The sequence below is a fragment of the Hirundo rustica genome, chromosome 6, assembly GCF_015227805.2.
Source record: "Hirundo rustica isolate bHirRus1 chromosome 6, bHirRus1.pri.v3, whole genome shotgun sequence".
NCBI lineage: Eukaryota > Metazoa > Chordata > Aves > Passeriformes > Hirundinidae > Hirundo > Hirundo rustica.
Genome location: NC_053455.1, coordinates 29,840,726 through 29,859,994, shown reverse-complemented (window position 1 = coordinate 29,859,994; position 19,269 = coordinate 29,840,726). Strand labels below are relative to the sequence as shown.

Genomic DNA, 19,269 nt, shown 5'->3' with positions numbered 1-19,269 from the left:
TTTTTTGTTTGGGTTGTTTTGTTTGTTGTGCAAATAGGTGCCAGGGATTGTAGAAGCCCTAGCAAGAGGCAGAGCCCTCTAAAATATCTTCAGCTTGTGCAGAGGCAGGAATTGTTGGGTAGAAGAGTATTGCCCCAAGGCCCAGTGCTGGGGAATCAGAGGTTGACTTTTGAAGCACTCAGCTGCAAAGATTAAGGCACGTTAGAAAGGAGCTGAATCGGCTGACTTTAGAAAACTGCTTTGTAAAGGGCTGTATCTGGTCAACTGCAGTTGATCAAACATTCTTCTGAATTTTGGTTCCAAAAAGTGCTATGCCAGAAAAGTTAAGAATGGGGTATGCAATAGTATTAGGAATTTTCAGGTGTTTTTATGGAGTTTATAATCTATTCTGCATCGCTCCAGGAGAGTTCTCTGCCTCAGACAGCTCCCTCACAGATATCCAGGAGCAAAGACGGCAGCCCATGCCAGACCCTGGTCTTATGCCATTGCCTGATTCTGCCTCTGATCTGGACTGGTCAAACTTGGTAGATGCTGCCAAAGCTTTTGAAGGTAAGTTTTCGGAATATAATATCTATGAAGCTGGTCTTTGTGCACACTTCATTAAGAACTGCAGGTTTTGTGGTTGGTTGGGTTTGTTTTAATCCTGACTTTTGGTTTTGTTATTCTTAATTTTCTGCTTAGTCTGAAGCTTAAGCTCATTTAAAATACCAGCTCAAATGTTAAGAGCCTGAAATTTTGTATGCAATATTCGGATACCATTTCTTCATACTGGAATTCCTTGGTGCTATGGTTTGGCCAAATCTTTGTGAAACCGGCTACTTTTCATTTCATGTAAAGCAGTTGCAGACAGCTGGTGTGGGAAAGGCATCCAGCACAGAAGTGCAAAAATAGTCATATGGTAGGGGAAAAGCACATTAATGATTGCTTGCTTACTGCACTAGTGAGAAGTACACGTAGTGCAGCTGACGTTTGCTACCAAGATAATTTGGGAAGTAACACCTTGTTGGTAAATACTTTTTCATTGTCTCTGTGTACCACAAAGACGCAGATTTGGATCTAAGTGTTGTTTCATCCTATGACATTTTCCATCTCCATGACACTTGGTAAACTGAAGAGAGCTGTAAATGGCCTAGATACATTTGAACTTAAAATTCAGTTTAGATGAAAGAGAATTTGTTACTGGAATCCAGTGGAAAAGTCTTCTGGGTGTGTGAAATAGAAGTGCCCATTCCTAATGCCTGCTTAAATGCTGTCCCACCTTCATGGAAATGGTTTTTCACTGATCTTCAATCTTTTAGACCTTATTCAGCATGGTTGAAGAGGGCTGTGAAGTAATCTGATTTCTTGGCTTTTCTCTAGTAGTAGCCTTATATATCATTAGGACAGTGCATGTCTCTATGGGTGTTCAAGATGTACTCGTGTCCTCTGCTCTGTTGCCACAGGAGTTGTAGCAGCAGCTTGGCTCATATTTCTGCTGCGCAGTCTTGGGAAGAATATGCAAAGTAAGACATGGTCCTCAAGAGGAGATGAATTTGTAGTGATGGTATTTCCATCACCACATATGGGTGAAACTCAGGTTTTAACACATTTTTCTGTGGTTGGCAGTTTCTCTTTAAAGGATCCCCTGTTTTTTTGTGAGATTTGACTGTCCTCATTAACCTGAATTCCTCACTTGGTAGGCCCCAGACTCACTTGTGTTTCTCTTTAGAAGTGTGAACACAGTCACTGTGGTCAAGATAACAAACTGACAGCTCAGATGAAGAAAAGCTGGAGTAATGTGTTAGCTGGCAGCTTCATCTCACTGCTATAAAAATACATGCCAATTTGACTTCAAGAAGGATCTCAATATATTTCCATTGGTCTTTGTCTGGTCTCAGTATAATCCCAGTCTCTAGTCTCTGACAGGTGCCGGTAGGGATTGACACATACCAAGGAGCCTAAATTCTGATTTGTGATCCTGAACACCTCTTCTACACCATTGATTGGTGTCCTCAGCACAGGCCCCTGAAGTTACAAATTGTGGTACCTGTACCAGCTGAAAGAAAAACTGCCTGGGACCCTGAGCTACACCAACCTGTAGTATAAAAATTTGCCAAACAGAAAAAGACAGTACTTTTCTGTTTGCAATGAGAGCCCAACAGCTGCTGAGGTTAATTTATTAAGCTCAAAGCCTTTATATTGCTGTTTGTCACACCACATGTGACAGCTATTTAGAGGTGTATAAGAACATTGGAATAGTTACAGGACAAGAAATACACACAGAAGGCAGGGAAGAGGTTTCACGTTTCAAATGTTTTTAAAAGCATAAGAAAAAAAATTCAGGTTCTGAGAAATGACATTGGTTGAATTGCACACAGTGACCTTTTCTTTCCTCAAGATAAGAGCATTCTTTATAGAGTGAAGGAAGCTAAATAGAGTTGCTAAGTTATTGGGTGGTATCATGCGGTCGTACCCAGGGAGATCTGCACAGTGCTGCTTGTGCCAGAGCCAGTACTTCCTGAATCCAGTACAGTGGAAAACCTGGTGTAAACACTTGCACTGGAGTTTGCTTCTGTCAAGTGGATATTGGTATGTCATATCATCGCTTTACCTTGCTTAACACAGACTGAAATTGCTGAGATGCTGCAGCGTAGCTGTTGTGCTGTGCATGAACAAATAATCATTATTGCTGCCATTTTTCTCCGTGTTTGCCTTCTCAGTTCAGCGAGCTTCATTCTTTGCTGCTGCTGATGAAAATCACAGACCTGTGAGCGCTGCTTCTAGCAGTGATCAGGCTGAGGACCAGCTAACTGCACAGATAAAGCCTTATACAGGGTAAGTAAATACACCAGATGTGCAGGCTTTCCCAGCTATAAACCAAGGAAAAGCATAGGGATGTCTTTATTTGGAAGCCATCTCCAGGCTTCATGCAATAACTCTTCACAAGTTCTCATGAAGATGGAATTGGGAGGCAAAAATAAAGAATTTTAAGTCTAGTTGAACCTTTTTGCAGGTTTTTTCTTGTCTGAGATGTTCATGAGCCTGTCCAAAGCAATGGTAGTTCACAGCATATACAGTGAGTTCAAGGAGAAAGAAGAAGTGATGGGATGACCCCAAGTAATTCTTGAATTAAATTTGCTCTGTTGTTTAATGTGCTGCATGTGTTCCATGTACTCTACATTATGTTTGTTTTGTGACCTCTTGGTGCACACAAATGCATACCTTCATAAAGCAACTTGGTATAGACAAAGCTTCTAGCCACTCCATGTGAAGACAGTAAATCATATCAATACCTATCCTTGTTTTCTCCTTTCAACAGTAAAGAATCTCCTCCAACTCTCGCCTCTAAAGTGGACCAACTGGAAGGTTTGCTGAAGATGCTGCAAGAAGATTTAAGGAAGGTAAGCATTTCATCTATGGAAGGATTTGTAAGACATGTGTTTAGTGCTTGGTGGTGCTAATAACTGTGTAATCCTGCTTTGCCGTGCCTGAGCCTGTGACAGTCTCATCCTTATGTGAGAAAAAGACATTTCTGTGCTACTTTTCTCAGGCTTCTAATTATGCATGGCTGGGATGGGGTGTCTGAATTTGTAGGTGTTTGATTCCTCTGCTTAAATTAGGAGGGTGATTCACAGTACCTCCACTCCTAATTCAGGTGACACTGCAAAAGTCTTGAAGTTAGTCCATAAAAATGTATCCTGTTGATGAAAAGTTGACAGTGTTACCTAAACATCTAATTTCTGCTGTGGAAACTTCCTGTATTGTTTTAATGCCTATTTGGTCCAAGAAGGATCTGCTGTAGTGAGATGAAGTCTCTTAGCTGGGAAAGTGTTCTCAGGAAGATCCCCTGCCCTTTACTTAGTTAACCGTCAGCACTTGTACATACAGAACAGGTCATGCCCAATTTCACTGGACCAGCTGGGGAGTCAGCTACTGGGACCGAATACAGAGAAATCCTGTTAATGCAAGCAAAATGTGAGGAAGGAAATAATCACTAATGTCACTTGGATATAAACCTGTGTGATACTGCACATAAAATCCTTTAAAAGAATGAGACTTATGCTCTCTTAAGAGATTACTGCTGTTCTAGATAGATAGGAAGCATGACCTAAAATTTCTTCTAAAATCTTTATTTTTCCTTATGCCTAAGGAAAAAGAGGACAAGGCCAGCCTTCAGGCTGAAGTGCAACATTTGCGGGAAGACAACTTGAGGTTACAGGAGGAATCCCAGAATGCAACCGAGAAGCTGAAGAAATTCACCGAATGGGTTTTCAACACAATTGATATGAACTGAAAACGGTGTACGGGGAAGGAAACTATCAGTTATGAATATTATTACTGGGACTTAAGCTTTAATGCCACCTTAATTATGACATGTGAAAGTATAGTCAGAGCAATTCCCTGTTCTTCATCCTCCAGTAACCCTTTTTTGCATCTCTGCGCGCACTCAGAGCAATTGCAGATCAACAATCAGCGTCTGCCTTTTGTAGAAAAAAACAAAGTAAATAATTTTAAAAGGTAAAATAAAATAAAAAAATAAAAGTTTAACTGCTAAAATGTGAATGTCTATTTTTTGCACATTGTCTCTTTATCTGTTATGTACAATATGATTTGGAGGCAAGGATGAGGCTTGCTGTTCCATCTGCCTCTGTTTCCATTAACTCCTTTCTCTCTGTTTCAGGTAATCTGCTTTTCCTTGCAGCTTTGGCAAATATTATGACATCTAGAAAATTAGAAAGAAATGTTTACTTTACTGCTCTTCTGACATTGTTTTCTGAAGTATGCCACAGACAAGGGGATGTAATGCAATGTTTTAGGTGTCTCCTTAGCAATTTGCGCTTGGTTACTAGTGCTACCTTCCCATACATTGCAGAGAGCGCGTGTCCATAGTTTATGGTACAGTGCAACCAGCATCACAGCTTAGAGAGAGACTAGAGAGGTGAGCCATGGGTGAGGCATATTATCACACATCTCTTGCATTAGCATTTCTGGTGGCCTTGGTTTCCTGTGGAAACAATGGCTGCAAGTACCTTTACAAACAGCAAAACCCGGCATGCCGCGGTTCATACCACATCAGGCAGGCTGAGACATAAGTGATCCAGCAACAGTTCTCATTAAAGTACAGCCCCCTTCCCTTCTAGGGGAGTCTGTTGCTTGCATACATTAGGGAGACTTAAGCTGAAGTTGTAAAGAAATAAATATTTTTTTTTCCCCCTGAAATGTCACCATGAAAAACCACACAAGCCATCACTGTGTACCTGCCCTCCCATTCTGTTTCCCTGGTTTTCTCAAATCACAGAATATTTGAGAAGAGTTTATTCAAGTTGTGTTTTATTGCATGAGAGATCTTATAAATCCTTTACTATGGAAGATAGAGGAATATGTAAAGGAGAATTAGAGAAGTGTCTTTTTCAAAGCACTGGGACAGGATTGGAACTCTGAAATCCCCAGTCTCCAGTGAAATTGTCTCGCACGAGATTTCCCAAACTGCTTCATGCCAGCAAAGTTGATTTCTTGTTCTTTGAAGGAACAGCTAACTTGCCACAACGTGTTACCTCTACAGAAAATACCTTTTAGGTGTCAAAATACAGCTTTTAAGCACTACAGTCTGCACAGGCATTGAACTGTGCAGTGTGCTGAGAAACCTTTTCTACTCCCTTCTGAGGATATAGTTACTACCTTAGTAAATATTACCTTCCATAAAGTGCAGTGTATTTGGGGCTTAATTTCGAGAGCATCCTCTCACTCCCCTTTATCACAGTCTCAAATTGACAGGTTAAAATCACCGGCACAGTCTTGTCACAGACGTCCATGCTCTCTTCAAATCCCTTTTTCACGCTCTTTAATCTTGCTGCACACAAGTACACACTACACTTCAACCTCAAACTTCATTTGTGATGCTAATCCCCATGGAGTTCTTCTCTAATGTTTTGTCATGGGAATGGATCTCTTTGGAACTATTTCTGGAGTGCTTTTGTAAAGGTTTAGAATGTCTTGGGTTTTTTAATGACTTGTATGAAGGAGATTTATATAATGCCTGATATTATTTGTAAATGGGAAATATTGCTAACATCTCTGAGCATCCTGAAGTCTTGCTTTTATTCTCTTTTATTTTTAAGTTTGGTTTTATTTTATTTCAAAAAATATTTTGGGACTTGGGGCAGACTATTTATTAGAGTTTTGCAACAGAGTTCTTCTTGTATGATGCCACTGAAGGCTACTTGTAAAATTCTGACAATAAAACTCATTTTAAAGGTTCTTCTAAACCATTTTCTGATTTTGTTGGATTTGTTAAGACTTTCCAGAGTGTCCATTTCTTCCTGCTTTCTTCTTGTACCACTTTTTTTCAGTGCTTACTGATACAGGAGTTCCATTCTCTATTAGATTCCTAGTTTTTATACCTTTGAAGGCCATTACTTGGTATGTAAAAAATACTTCATCCCTTGACTTTTTACGTACATTATTGCACAAATGTATCTTCTTCCCTGATGTACAAGGGTTTGCTACCTTTAACAGTTACTCTGGGCTTCACCAGAGTGATGTAAAGGAGAGGCAGTAGTTTTTTTATAATTTATCGGGATTTTAGAACTTACTTGGACTGAAGCTAATTTAGATTAAAAACAAACTGTCCTGGCTCATCTGCCCAAGGACACACAGAGCTCTCAGAATCCCAGATCCAAACTGTTGAGCTGGCAACATCAGGTTTTAGGTTTGGGAGGCTGGGGCAGATAATCCTTTTGTTTTGTTTTCCAGATCTCCATCTTTCACTTGGGAGATGACCTTGGAAGTATTTTGAACAGATGTTTTTTTGGCTCACTGGATCAGCATTCCGCACAGCTCAAAAATGTGGAAACTAGGTCAGTCTGCAGGAAAGTCTTCCAGTTCACTGAATAAATCCCTACAAGGCACGTGAGGAAAGAAAATTCATCTCTTTCTAGCAGTGAAGTTACTGGACCAAGAGAGCTCTGAGGTAGCAAGAGCAAATAGAAGCATCTGATGAAAAACTGAGGTTGAATCTTAGAAAGAAAACTAGATGCTGTCTTACCATTTGTAATTGGATCCTGGTAGCTGAGTTAAAGGAGAAAGCTTCCTTCAGGTCAAGGAGTTGCCCTGTCTGCATTCATAATGAATTCATGCTAGAGGCTCCCATGCTCCACCACACACAGTGCTAGGTCAGCCTAGACCAGGGCAGGATCCAACTTTGAGGCATCTCCTTGCAGCTGGAGCAGTGAGTGACCTCAGCAGAAGGTGGGTGGCTCTGGGAGCAGTGTGGGTAATAAGGGCCACCTTCCTGTTTCACCCATTTCTCCCACTGAGTAATGTTTTATGTTCCTGGAAACAATTTAGTATTCCTTGTCTACATATACAATTTAGTATAAGTCTACATACCAGTGCAAAGGTGCTGTTTCCCTGTGACAGTTTTTTGGATAGCCAGATGTGGCTGGTACAGCAGCAGAAATCTGCCTTCTCTCAGAATCCCCCAGTCAGGAGATGGGGATGTCACCAGAGGGGCTGCAGCTTGCATGATGGATAATGCTCTTCACAGAAGTGGTGCTGGGCATGGGTGACAGGTCAGAGGATGGTAACCGGGTGTGGCACGGGGTGAGCTGTGATGTGCACGGGAGCTGGGATTGTGAGGGAAGGGGCCTGGGGGAGCTTGTTACGGGGTTAAGGGAGAGGAGATGGGATGAAATGCAGCATGTTCAGGTTTTACTCATCTGAAAGTGAGATTACTGTATGGTAGCCTGTTGTTTTTGTGGGAGGCTGTGTTCCAACAAAGTGAACAAGTAGTGTGAGAGCCTTTTCCCCAGCTCTTCCTATTGAGGGAAAGGTCTCCATAAACCAGGCACAGCCTGGGAGGATTGACTGGTCTGCTTTTAAAACCTTTATGTAATTCTTCTCTCATCTCTTAGTGCCTTCCTTTGGGCTGACAGCTAACAAATCCTCTTTTTAAGCAGTCGGGTCTCTCCTGGCAGACAGTTCAGCATGGTGTTAGTCCTGTATGCGAGCAACTCGCTTTGCTGCAAGACAGCAGGGGAACAGAAGGTTGCAGTTTATCTGCTGGTATGGCATCCAAAGCTGGATTCCCTGGAGGAGAGATGATACTGTGCCTTCTCCACAGCTGTAGCAGACATGGGCTGTTCTGAAGGGGTTACTGATGGATGGGAGTTGAGCAATGAGATGATGAGGCTTGGTACAGATGCCTTCACCTCTTCCTGATAATGGCGGTGGTGAGGAAATCCCTGCTGGGCTTTTTAAGGCAGTGCTATGAGGAAAAGAAGCTCACAGAAATATTCAGAACTCTGTGTTAAGGTCCCTTCCCCCAGCAGCTTTGGCTGGCGAGAGGGGAGTGGGGCTGGGAGTTTGTGTGAGTTGAACTTGCTGGAGCCCCAAGGCAGGCTGTGGCTGATGGCATCTCTTTTCTCTAAGGAATACCAGCTGCAGCCACTGTCTGGGAAAGGCAGATCCTCTCCCACTTGGTACAGCAGCAGCCTGAGGAGTCAGAGTCAGCTTTGGGGAGACAGAGCTGCTGGGGACCTTGTAGGGTTTTGCCCCACTCAGTAAGCAAGGTCTCAGGAAGCAAGTCCCTCTGTCCAACTTTTCCTGTGCTTGCATGGATGGACCTGTCTCCTTTCAGAAGGTAATTTCAGTGTATCACAACCAGCTTGTTTTTCCCAAATGTTTTGTATCAGTGATTTAAAATGGACTGGGCTGTCTGTGGCACAGCCAAGTGTGGACAACTGGAAAACTCCTATGGGAAGTGAAACCAGGGTGCTGCAGTAATCTGCACATCCTTACCAAACTGCAGGGCTCCAGGCTGCAGAAGTTATGGTCTATCACAAGGTTGGAAGGATCTTCAGGAACTGTCTTGTCCAGCTAGTTCCTCTGGACTTTATCCAGCTGGGTCTTGAAGAAAAACCTTCAGGCATGGAGATGCATGGTCTCTCTGGGCAATGCATTACTTTCTTCATCACAAAAAGGTTTCTATTAGGGTTATTAGAAGAAAGATGTAACCCCAGCAGCAGTTGTGGGCTGTATTTTACCTACATTCTAAAAGCTCATGACACAGGAGTCTCTACCCTCCTTGAAAGTCCTCTGCCTGGAGCTGGCAGCAGAGCACTCACATTTGCCATTTTCCCTTTGGTGAGCCTGGCAGAAAGGAGAACCCTGCAGCTTGGTGGATGCTGAGTGCTGTTAGCTCCACTCCACTAATCAACTTCCTACAGTGCAGTTCTGATTTGTTTCTAGGGATTTCTCTTTTCTGTACTTTGTACTGCTTATTCATGCTTTAATCAGGGCCTAGATTGAGCCCCTGGTTGTCCTTCACTCTGTACAAGCCTGCAAGAAGGACATATGTGCTGGGGAGACACAGGTGTGGGCAGAGGATGCTCCTGGCAGCTGAAGAAGCCTATCACCTGTTGGCATGCCAAGAAGTCAGAGACTGAAATGAGGGTGTATTCCAAGACTAGGACTAAATGCAGTTCCCTAACCTCATGTTGTGGTAGTGGCAAATGCCACCATCTAGTAACTAAGGAGAGGTTTCACACCACAGGGGCAAAAAACCAGTGACTTGTCCCTAGAGCTGTTTGAAAGTTCATTTCTGTTCTTTCCTCTAGCTTCCTCCCACCTCTTCTGCACTTTTTGAGCAGTTTGTTCACTTTGGTGGCTGCTGACCACTGTTCTGCCTCCTGGGATCTGATGCAGGAAGAGGGGCTGCTCCAATGGTCCTGGCAGTGAAGCTGTGTCTGCCTGTGGCTGAGCTGAAAGGCAAGAATGAGTCGAGCAATTGGAGAACTTGGCTGAATTGGAGAGCTTGACTGCTCAGTTATTTTGTGAAAGGAACCAAGGCTCATTTGCATCTCTTTGTATCCCACATCCAAAAGGAGCTTGCTTAGCTGGAGCTGGGGAGGCTCAGTGATAACTTCCGCTGTATGGAAGGAGCGAGCTATGTCATCTCCAAATTGCAGTGTGCCAGGGATAATGCCTGGGATGTGTCTGCCCACGCACAGCAGAAACAACCACTGTGTGCTTGCCTGGACCTTCCTCCTTCTGGCTTCTGGCTCAGTCCAGCTCTGCCCCGAGGAGCAGCCCAGAGCTCTGCGGTGCCAGCTTCTGCTGCAAGCATTGCAGCGTTGTGTGGGGGATTGGGGCACTTCAGTCTCGTTTCCTCCATGACCCATTTGACCCATGGCATTTGATCCTAATAGTGGGATAATATAAGTGTACATGTATTTGCTTTTAACATTCTTTGTAGCACCTTTAGTTTTTTAAAAAAGGTTAGGTGTTTTCAAGCTGTGCATAAGCATCTGACAAAAGCCATTCTTCTGTGTTATGATTCTCATTGGTAGACCGGTCGATCACCACAATCTGCAAGTCCTAATAAGCATTACTGACTGGCACATTGTTTTGTGACCTCCTCTGCTTTATGTTCTTCAAGTCAGGCTCAACACAGCCTGGGGAAAAAGAAGGGGTGGAGAAGAGTACATAGAAATGGCTTCTTGCCTACTGAGTATTTCCTGCTTGTTTGTGTTCTGCCATACTTAAAGCTATTGAAATTGGAGAATTCTACATGTGTGAAGTTTTCTAGCTGATCTACTCTGCTAGAGAATCCCTCATGGAGGCCAAATATGTGAGAGCTGCACCATGTTCCTCTAACTGTTCAAGCACCAGACAAGTAATTGCCTCCTTGATCAAACCTTGATGAGGTTACACCTCCAGCATGAAAATATGAGTCTCCCTATTTGTGATTTTTCTTTCAGTGCTTCCCTGACCTAAAAGCAACACTCAAACCAGCATTAGTTCCACAACTCTGATTTGTTTGGTCTAATTTTGCAGTTAGATCTCAGTTACCCTGTCGTTTTTAGCCGTATTTGATTTTTAAGTGAGCCACCTTTATTAGAGTCAAAATATGGGTCATAGCTTACCTAGAGTGTTGGAAATTAGCCATGTTGCTAGGAGAAGTACAAGGAAAGAATGTGCTGACAAACGAAGCATGAGGAACGGACCAAGACGTCGCGGTTAGGTGCTCACGGTGGTCAAAGAAGAATAGAATTTATGGTGGGAGCCTTTGTGTAAATAGAGATAGGGAAGCAGGTGTTGTGGGAACGGGATATAGTCTATAGAAATTAGAAGATTAATGTTAAACTGAAATGTCATGTATAGCACGTACGTTGATGATGTAATCTGTAAGAAATAGTATAAAACCTGTAAGAAAATGAGGGTCGGTGGGATTCTGATTTGGGACGCTAGTCCCCGGGTCCCCGGGCCCGAATAAAGCACCGCATAAACTACTTTGTGGTTTGTGTTTCTCTTCGTTGGGCAACAGTTTTCTGGCGACCGCGGCAGGACTCCGAAGGTTGCTGGGGCGGTTCGCGAGGTGATCTACTCCACGCCGGCACCAGGTGATTTCTGGGGAGACATCAACCCGTGCCCGACCCCGCGCCTGTCGGACAACTACGAGGTAAGCCCAAAAGGTGCTTTATTCTTAAAGGATTTTAGACGCCTGCCGATTAAGACGGACCTACGATCCGCACGGTTGGGCTTGGACGTCCCAGGTTGGTGGAAAAAAATTGACCGTAAATCTCGACGAAAGTTGAGTAGGATCAATACCTGCTAGCAGGATATAAGGTGGTAAAGGATATAAAGTGGTAAAGGCCTTAAAAGAAGGGTAAAAAAAAAAAAAAAAAAAAAAAAAAAAAAAAAAAAAAAAAAAAAATGCCATTTAAAGGGTTTAAAACATCCTCGGCAGGGATTGAAATCCCGGAGGACTCACCACTAGGTTGTTTAATAAGGAAATGGAAAGAAGGGAATTTTGGTCAAGAATTAGCTAAAGATAAGTTGATTGATTTTTGTAACCATGTTTGGCCGCAATATGACACCGCGGGAATGCAGTGGCCTAGGAATGGGACGCTGAATCATGATATTATTACTCCAATGATGCATTATTTACAGGATAATGGTAAATGGGAAGAAATACCATATTTGAATCTGTTTTATTACTTGGGACGGAGAACTGATTGGCAGAAGGAATGTGGAATAATGGTTCTAACTGTGGCAAATGAGAAGTGTCGGGGTTGCGAGAATCGGGATCAAAAGGCGGACTATCTAGTTAAATATAAGGACCCTGAGGAAGATGTGTCCCTACTGGTCTCCCCTAGTGCTCCCCCACCTGAAACCGCTTCGGAAGAAGAGGGAGCAGAGGGTAGGGAAACAAAGGAAAAAGGGGATGGCAAGAGTAAACGGCATACCCCGATATCTAAACGAACAAGGGGTCACCTAGTCTCTAAGAAAGGGGGCCGGGAGGGGGGAACACACGTAATGGCCCCGCTGAGAGAGGCGGTGGGACCCCAGGGAGATCGAGTAATGGTGAAGGTTCCGTTTTCCCCGAATGACCTGATGATTTGGAAGCAATCTGCAGGATCTTATAGGGAGGATCCCGACCGTACTGCCAGGGTAGTAAAAATGGTAATAAAAACTCAGAACCCTGATTGGAATGATTTACAGGTTTTATTAGATACCTTGATGGACTCTACTGAAAAGGAAATGGTGTTGCGGGCTATGACGGAAAAGGCGAGAGAAATGATAAGGTTGCGGGTGGCGGATGGAACTCTGAATGAATTAGTACCAAGGGAAGACCCTGAATGGGACCCCAATACAGCACGGGGACACCAAGCATTGAAGGAATACCAGGAATTGTTAATTGAAGGAGTTAGAACAGGCATTCCAAAGACAGTAAATTGGTCCAAACTTTATTCAGTGAAACAAGAAAAGAATGAATCCCCTTCTGCTTTCTTAGAACGATTGAAGGAAACTGCGAGACGGTATACTAGTCTGGAAGTAGAGGGGGAGGCGGGAAGGTTACAATTGGCATTAATCTTTATGGGGCAGTCCCAGGAGGATATTAGAAAGAAATTGCAGAAGCTGGAAGGTGAGGATACCCGTAATTTAGAAAAATTGTTGGAAGTTGCCTGGAAGGTCTATAACAATCGGGAAAAGGAATCGGTCAGGAAGCAACAAGCTAGCATGCTGGCAGTACTCCAGCAAGCCGTGGGGAGAGGTAATGGGAGGGGGCGTGCTCGAGGCAGAGGAGGATTTGGTAGGGGTCGTGGCGGGGGCCAGGTGAGATTGGGATATGACCAATGCGCCCTTTGTAAAAATAAAGGACATTGGAAAAATGAGTGCCCGTTGAATAGTGGGATTGGAATTCCGAGGCAGTTTGGGAATTCGTCAGCAGAGGTCGCCCAGGCGCTGGTAATGGGGGAATATCAGAATCAGAGCTGACTAGACCGAGATCTCAAGGTTATCATGGAAGTAGAGGGAGAACCGTTAGAATTTAGAATAGATACAGGTGCCACATATTCTGCAATTAATACACAGGTAGGGTCATTAAGTGACACAAAGATACAAGTAGTAGGGGTTACTAGAAAAATTGAAGAAAGGGCATTTCTTCGGCCAGTAGATATAAAGTTTGGGGGAAAGGAATTTGATCATCAATTTTTGTACATGCCAAATAGCCCTGAATCATTGATAGGACGAGACTTATTGTCGATGTTACAGGCCAGAATTATTTTTGAAGGAGGTAGGGTCAAGTTAGAAATTCCGGAAGAAAATATTGGTAAAATGTTCATTATTAAGGAGGTAGAGCCCCAACCCATTACAGAAGAAATTGAGCAAGCTGTAGTTCCCTGGGTATGGGAAACTGGGACCCCCGGAAAGTCAAAAGCAGCACAGCCAGTAGTAGTAGAACTAAAAGAGGGGAAAGAACTGGTACGACTGAAGCAGTATGCAATCAAACCTGAAGTCAGGCGAGAGGTAGCCCCAATTATTGATCAATACTTAAATTTAGGCATTTTGCAGGAGTGTGAGTCTGAATATAATACTCCTATTTTTCCAGTTAAAAAGCCTAATGGAAAGTATAGGTTAGTGCAGGATTTAAGAGCAATAAATGAGATAACCAAAGATATTCATCCCGTAGTTGCTAATCCTTATACCTTGTTGACATCTGTATCAGAGAAATTTGAATGGTTTACCGTGATTGATTTAAAAGATGCCTTTTTCTGCATCCCACTGGCACTTGAAAGTAGGAAATATTTTGCATTCGAATGGGAAAATCCGGACACAGGACGAAAAAGGCAGCTGACTTGGAGCCGACTACCACAGGGATTCAAGAACTCCCCTACCATTTTTGGAAACCAACTAGCTCGGGAACTAGAAGAGTGGAAGACAACCCAGGTAACAGTACCAAGCATGTTCTATGTGGTTCTCCAATATGTGGATGATATTTTCCTAGCAGCTACAGAACGAGACATCTGCTCCCAATTAACCATAAGCCTTCTGAACATGCTGGGACAAGGAGGATATCGAGTTTCGCGAGACAAAGCACAGCTGGTAAGAACAGAGGTTGTCTATTTGGGGTGTGAAATCTCTAAGGGGGTGCGGAAATTGGGGACTAACCGCATAGCGGCTATCTGCGCCATACCCGTCCCCCGAAACCATCAGGAACTCCGATCCTTTCTTGGAATGGTAGGGTGGTGTCGGCTGTGGATTCTGAACTTTGGACTGCTGGCACGGCCCCTATATGAGGCCCTCAAAGAAGTGCATTGGACTTGGGGACGTGCACAGGAAAAAGCCTTCCTAGAACTAAAGCAGGCCTTAAAAGAAGCCCCTGCGCTGGGATTGCCAGATTTGAGCAAAGATTTCCAGCTGTATGTTACTGAAAGACACAGGTTGGCATTAGGGGTACTAACACAGAAAATAGGGCCATGGAAGCGGCCTGTGGGGTATTTCTCTAAACAATTGGACACAGTTAGCTCCGGCTGGCCAGGATGCCTGCGAGCGGTAGCGGCAACGGTGCTGCTAATACAAGAAGCAAGGAAGCTAACTTTGGGAAGGAAGTTGGAAGTATATGTGCCCCATATGGTAATTGCAGTCTTAGAGCAAAAGGGAGGTCACTGGCTCTCATCCAGCCGTCTGTTGCAATATCAGGCGTTGCTGCGGGAACAAGATGATATAGAACTGAAAATAACACCCCATTTAAACCCAGCAGAATTCCTCAGGTCGGACCGAGAGGAAGGGGAACTGGTCCATGACTGTGTGGAGATAATTGAGCAGGTTTATGCAAGCAGAGAAGATTTGAAGGATGCACCGATCGATAGCCCAGACTGGGAGTTGTTCACCGACGGGTCCAGCTTTGTCGAGAACGGCACCAAGTATGCGGGTTATGCAGTAGTCACAACTCTTCAAGTAATAGAAGCAAAGGCTCTTCCCCCTGGAACCTCGGCTCAAAAAGCAGAAATTAGAGCCTTAACTCGAGCCCTCGAACTGAGCAAAAGAAAGAGGGTCAATGTTTGGACTGATTCAAAATATGCCTTTGGAGTGGTGCATGTACATGGAGCTCTGTGGAAAGAGCGGGGATTGTTAACGTCTCAAGGGTCAACAATAAAACATAGGGACGAGATCCTACTCCTGTTAGAGGCTGTAAGAGAACCCGAGGCAGTAGCAGTAATGCATGTGCCAGGACACCGAAAAGAAGATGGAAAGATATACCAAGGTAATCGATTGGCAGATAAAACGGCTAAAAGAGTGGCGAAGGAAATAAAGATTCAATCAGCTCTTATTCCAGCTAAGGGAAATCCGGCGGATTCCTACATGAAAGATGAGCCTCCATACCTACCAGATGACGTGAAGCTGGCCCACCTGGTGAAAGCTCAGAAGAATGACAAAGGGTGGTATGTAACAGCAACCGGGCAGGTAGTAGTACCTGCGAAGATAATGCGAGCAATCTTGGAGACTGAACATTACAAGTGCCACTGGGGAGCGGAGGCCTTGGTAAAATTTTTAAAGAATGAGGTAATCTCTAATCAGATGTTAACAATGGCAAAGCGGGTTAATGCAACCTGTCCCACTTGTGTGAAAAATAATCCCCTAGTGTGAAAACAGGTTCAGATGGGAGGGTTAAAGGTAGGCCCACAGCCCGGAGACTACTGGCAAATAGACTTTTCGGAGCTGCCTAAAGCGCAAGGTAATAAATACCTTTTAGTGTATGTATGTACCTTTTCAGGATGGCCGGAGGCGTTTCCCTGTCGCACGAATCAGGCAAAGGAAGTGGTTAAAACCCTTTTGAAAGAGATAATCCCCCGGTTTGGAATCCCGTTAGGAATGTCATCAGATAGGGGACCGCATTTTGTGGCAGGAATCATTCAAGGTGTAGCCAAGGCGCTAGGGATTAGATGGGATTTACACACTCCGTGGAGACCGCAGTCTAGTGGCCAGGTAGAAAGGATGAATCAAACATTGAAAAATCAGTTGAAAAAGATTTGCCAGGAAGCCAAAGTTCAGTGGCCCCAAGCTCTGCCAATAGCATTATTGCGCATCCGAATAAAACCCAGGGAGAGGATAGGAGTCAGTCCGTATGAAGTATTGTATGGTAAAGCTTATCATGCTGCAACCTATCAGGGGGACCCCCATTTGACAGGAGACCAGGTATTATTAAATTATGTGTTATCTTTGAATAAGACTCTTGCAGCTGTACGGGGAGCCTTGCAGTGGAACCGCCCGCTACCACTAGAGAACCCAGTTCATGACATCTCGCCGGGAGACCATGTGTACGTGAAAAATTGGAGCGTGGAGCCTCTGAAGGAGTCATGGAATGGTCCCTACCAAGTGCTGATGACCACGTACACCGCCGTCAAGGTCGCTGGGATTGATAACTGGATACACTACACCAGGGTGAAAAAGGTACCGACGAGATGGGAGGTGCAGCCCATAACGGACACCCGGATGGTATTCCGAACAAAGCCCTGATCATCTTGATACTGATTGTTTGTCAGTTAGTAGCCTCAGCAGTTATAATTCATGTACCAGACCCTTTAGTCTTAGTACCGGAAAGTGGAAATGTTGAATTAACCTGTTTGTTTTCTGACAACCAGAAAGCTGGATCCCATGAAATTAATGTGAGATGGAGAAAAGGCCTTGACATCGTAAGTAAAGGAATAATGACACTTTGGGATGACCATCAGCAATCAGGAAACACTACCTTAAGGATTCCTAAAATCTCAACTTCTGGAGAAGGTAGATACACCTGTGTAGTATGGATAAAAAGTAGTTTTGATTATGGGGATTTTGAGTTGGAAATTATAAATGAAAACTATACCAGTGCAGGTTCGGTAATAGTAGCACCCTTGAAAACAAGCCAGGATATTTGGTTGGGCCCGCCATTGAGAATTAGTTGTCAATACACCTTGAAGAATAATTGCAAAAGAAGAATAAGGATTAGCTGGTGGAAAGAGAGAGAGATGGAATGGGATCAATTGAAGGAAGGAAGTAGTGAGTGGAAGAAAGAGTCTAAAGGGGTCGAGTGGTATAATATCACATCTTTTGCTTCAACAACCATGGCAGGGAATTATCTGTGTATAGTTAAGTGTGGATTAGATGGAGGATTTGGACTTCGGGAAGTGGTCGCTAGAACAAACCCAGATCAGGGAATAGGAGCAACTGAAAGAACAATCTTAGCAGCAGAAAGAGAAAATATTGCTTTAAATTGTACAATATCCCAAAATTACACTGAGTATGGGTAGTGGCATGAAACAAGGATTAGGCCGGGATCAAAGTATAAAATCACAGCAGGGAGAAAGGAAATAGCATTGCAAATTACTAATGTACAGAAAGGGGATGACGAAGGAGAATATTGGTGTTGGATAGCCCGAGATAATTGGTGGGGTCACAGTCAGGTAACGTTAAGAGTAAGGGACATACGAGTTACCAGACAGGTCCCAGAGAGAAATCAAACCCTAAAAATAAGAGAAAGACAGGAAAATTTAATAGTAGGACTAATTCGAGACTTCGGAAGAATGCAAAATACAACTTCAATAACAGCCTGCCTGCCTCTTCCTCAAGCGGCTGGAGACCCGATCCCGTGGGGAATTATACCCATAAGAGAGATGCCAAGCGCCACCGCGAATGTGACCTGGAACTGTAAAATAGTGTCTAAAGAGATTTTAGACTGGGTAGAAGTTTGTATGTTACGAAGAAAGATTAGTAAGCAAAATTGTCAGCAGATACCAGGATATTATGGATAGATAGAGGATCCAAGCTTAAGGGAAATTGTTTGGTGATTGGAGAAGTGTCCGAACCATGCGATAAAATCCGAGTTCAGAATAAGAGAAAGAAGATAGAAGAAGTATGTCAGAATACCACTGAGACAATAACAATGGAGGAGTGGAAAACAATCTGGGGACCTAGTCTGTTAGAAACTTATAGTTACCTAGGGAAAGTGAATTGGTGCATAATGTAGGAAGGGAAAAAGAATCAAGATTTTGGGCAGAAGTCATTATTCAAAGAACAATATAGGAAAAAGGTGGAGATGATGGAGTTATGGAATTGTACACAGGTACTAACCTGTGACACTCCACCAGTGCAGATTGGACTTGAACCAGTGCGAGTGCTGTTGCAGTGGAGATGTGAATGTAGAGGATATAATCACACCCTTGCAAAGAAAGAAAAGGAGCCCTGGGATTGCAAGACGACCACGGTTAGGAGCCCAGGAAATTTAGTTTGGGTTATGGGACACGGATTATGGACTACACACATGCCTATAGATGGTGCAGTTACACAAATCACATTAGGGGTTCCTACCTTATGCCCATTCTGGAAAACTTCTAAGCTGCAAGAAAAGGAATTAGTAAGCAGAAAGAAAAGGGAGATAGAAGATGATGCTTCGATTCAGGAAGATTGGCATGAACCTGATGATGGAGTAAAAGTAGGATGGATGTTAGAATCACTGTTTGCCCCTATATCATCTTATAGAAACAGGGAGATGTTGTACCGATTATTAGGACAGACGGAGAGGCTTGCAGCTACAACTAAAAAGGTTTTAGAGACTTGAATCTTCAGCTGCAAGCGACTACTAGAATGACATTACAAAATAGAATGGCATTAGATTTACTGCTACTTAAGGAACATGGGGTTTGTGGATACTTAAGAAACAGAGTAGACCATTGCTGCGTGCACATCCCAAACGTGACGGAGGAAATAGAAAAAGATATAGATCAATTAGAACAAATAGAATCCAAAACAAAAGAAATACAAAAAGATGCTGAGCATAATTGGGTAGGAGCCCTGTTGAGCTCCTTAGGGATCCAGGTTTCCGGTTGGGTATCATCTATAATACAATATGTAATAATGTTTGTAATCGTGATAATTGTAGTGATCATTGTATATAGATGTCTTTTAGGAATGATTCTGAAAGAAGGGGCTCACACCAAAAGGGTAATACAAGCAGTTACCCGAAGA

General features: G+C 43.5%; 1 protein-coding gene across 9 annotated transcripts in view; it reads left to right on the top strand.

Moving 5' to 3' along the window:
• Positions 1-6,245, top strand: part of SIPA1L1 (signal induced proliferation associated 1 like 1) — a 203,853-nt gene extending 197,608 nt beyond the window's left edge. For all 9 annotated transcript variants that reach the window (XM_040066070.2, XM_040066064.2, XM_040066069.2 and 6 more), the window contains 4 exons: positions 403-549; positions 2,700-2,814; positions 3,299-3,380; positions 4,130-6,245. In XM_040066070.2, the coding sequence (XP_039922004.1) occupies positions 403-549; positions 2,700-2,814; positions 3,299-3,380; positions 4,130-4,273 (488 nt within the window). In that variant the 3' untranslated portion in view covers positions 4,274-6,245. The remainder of the gene's footprint in view (positions 1-402; positions 550-2,699; positions 2,815-3,298; positions 3,381-4,129) is intronic.
• The last annotated feature ends 13,024 nt before the right edge of the window (positions 6,246-19,269 follow it).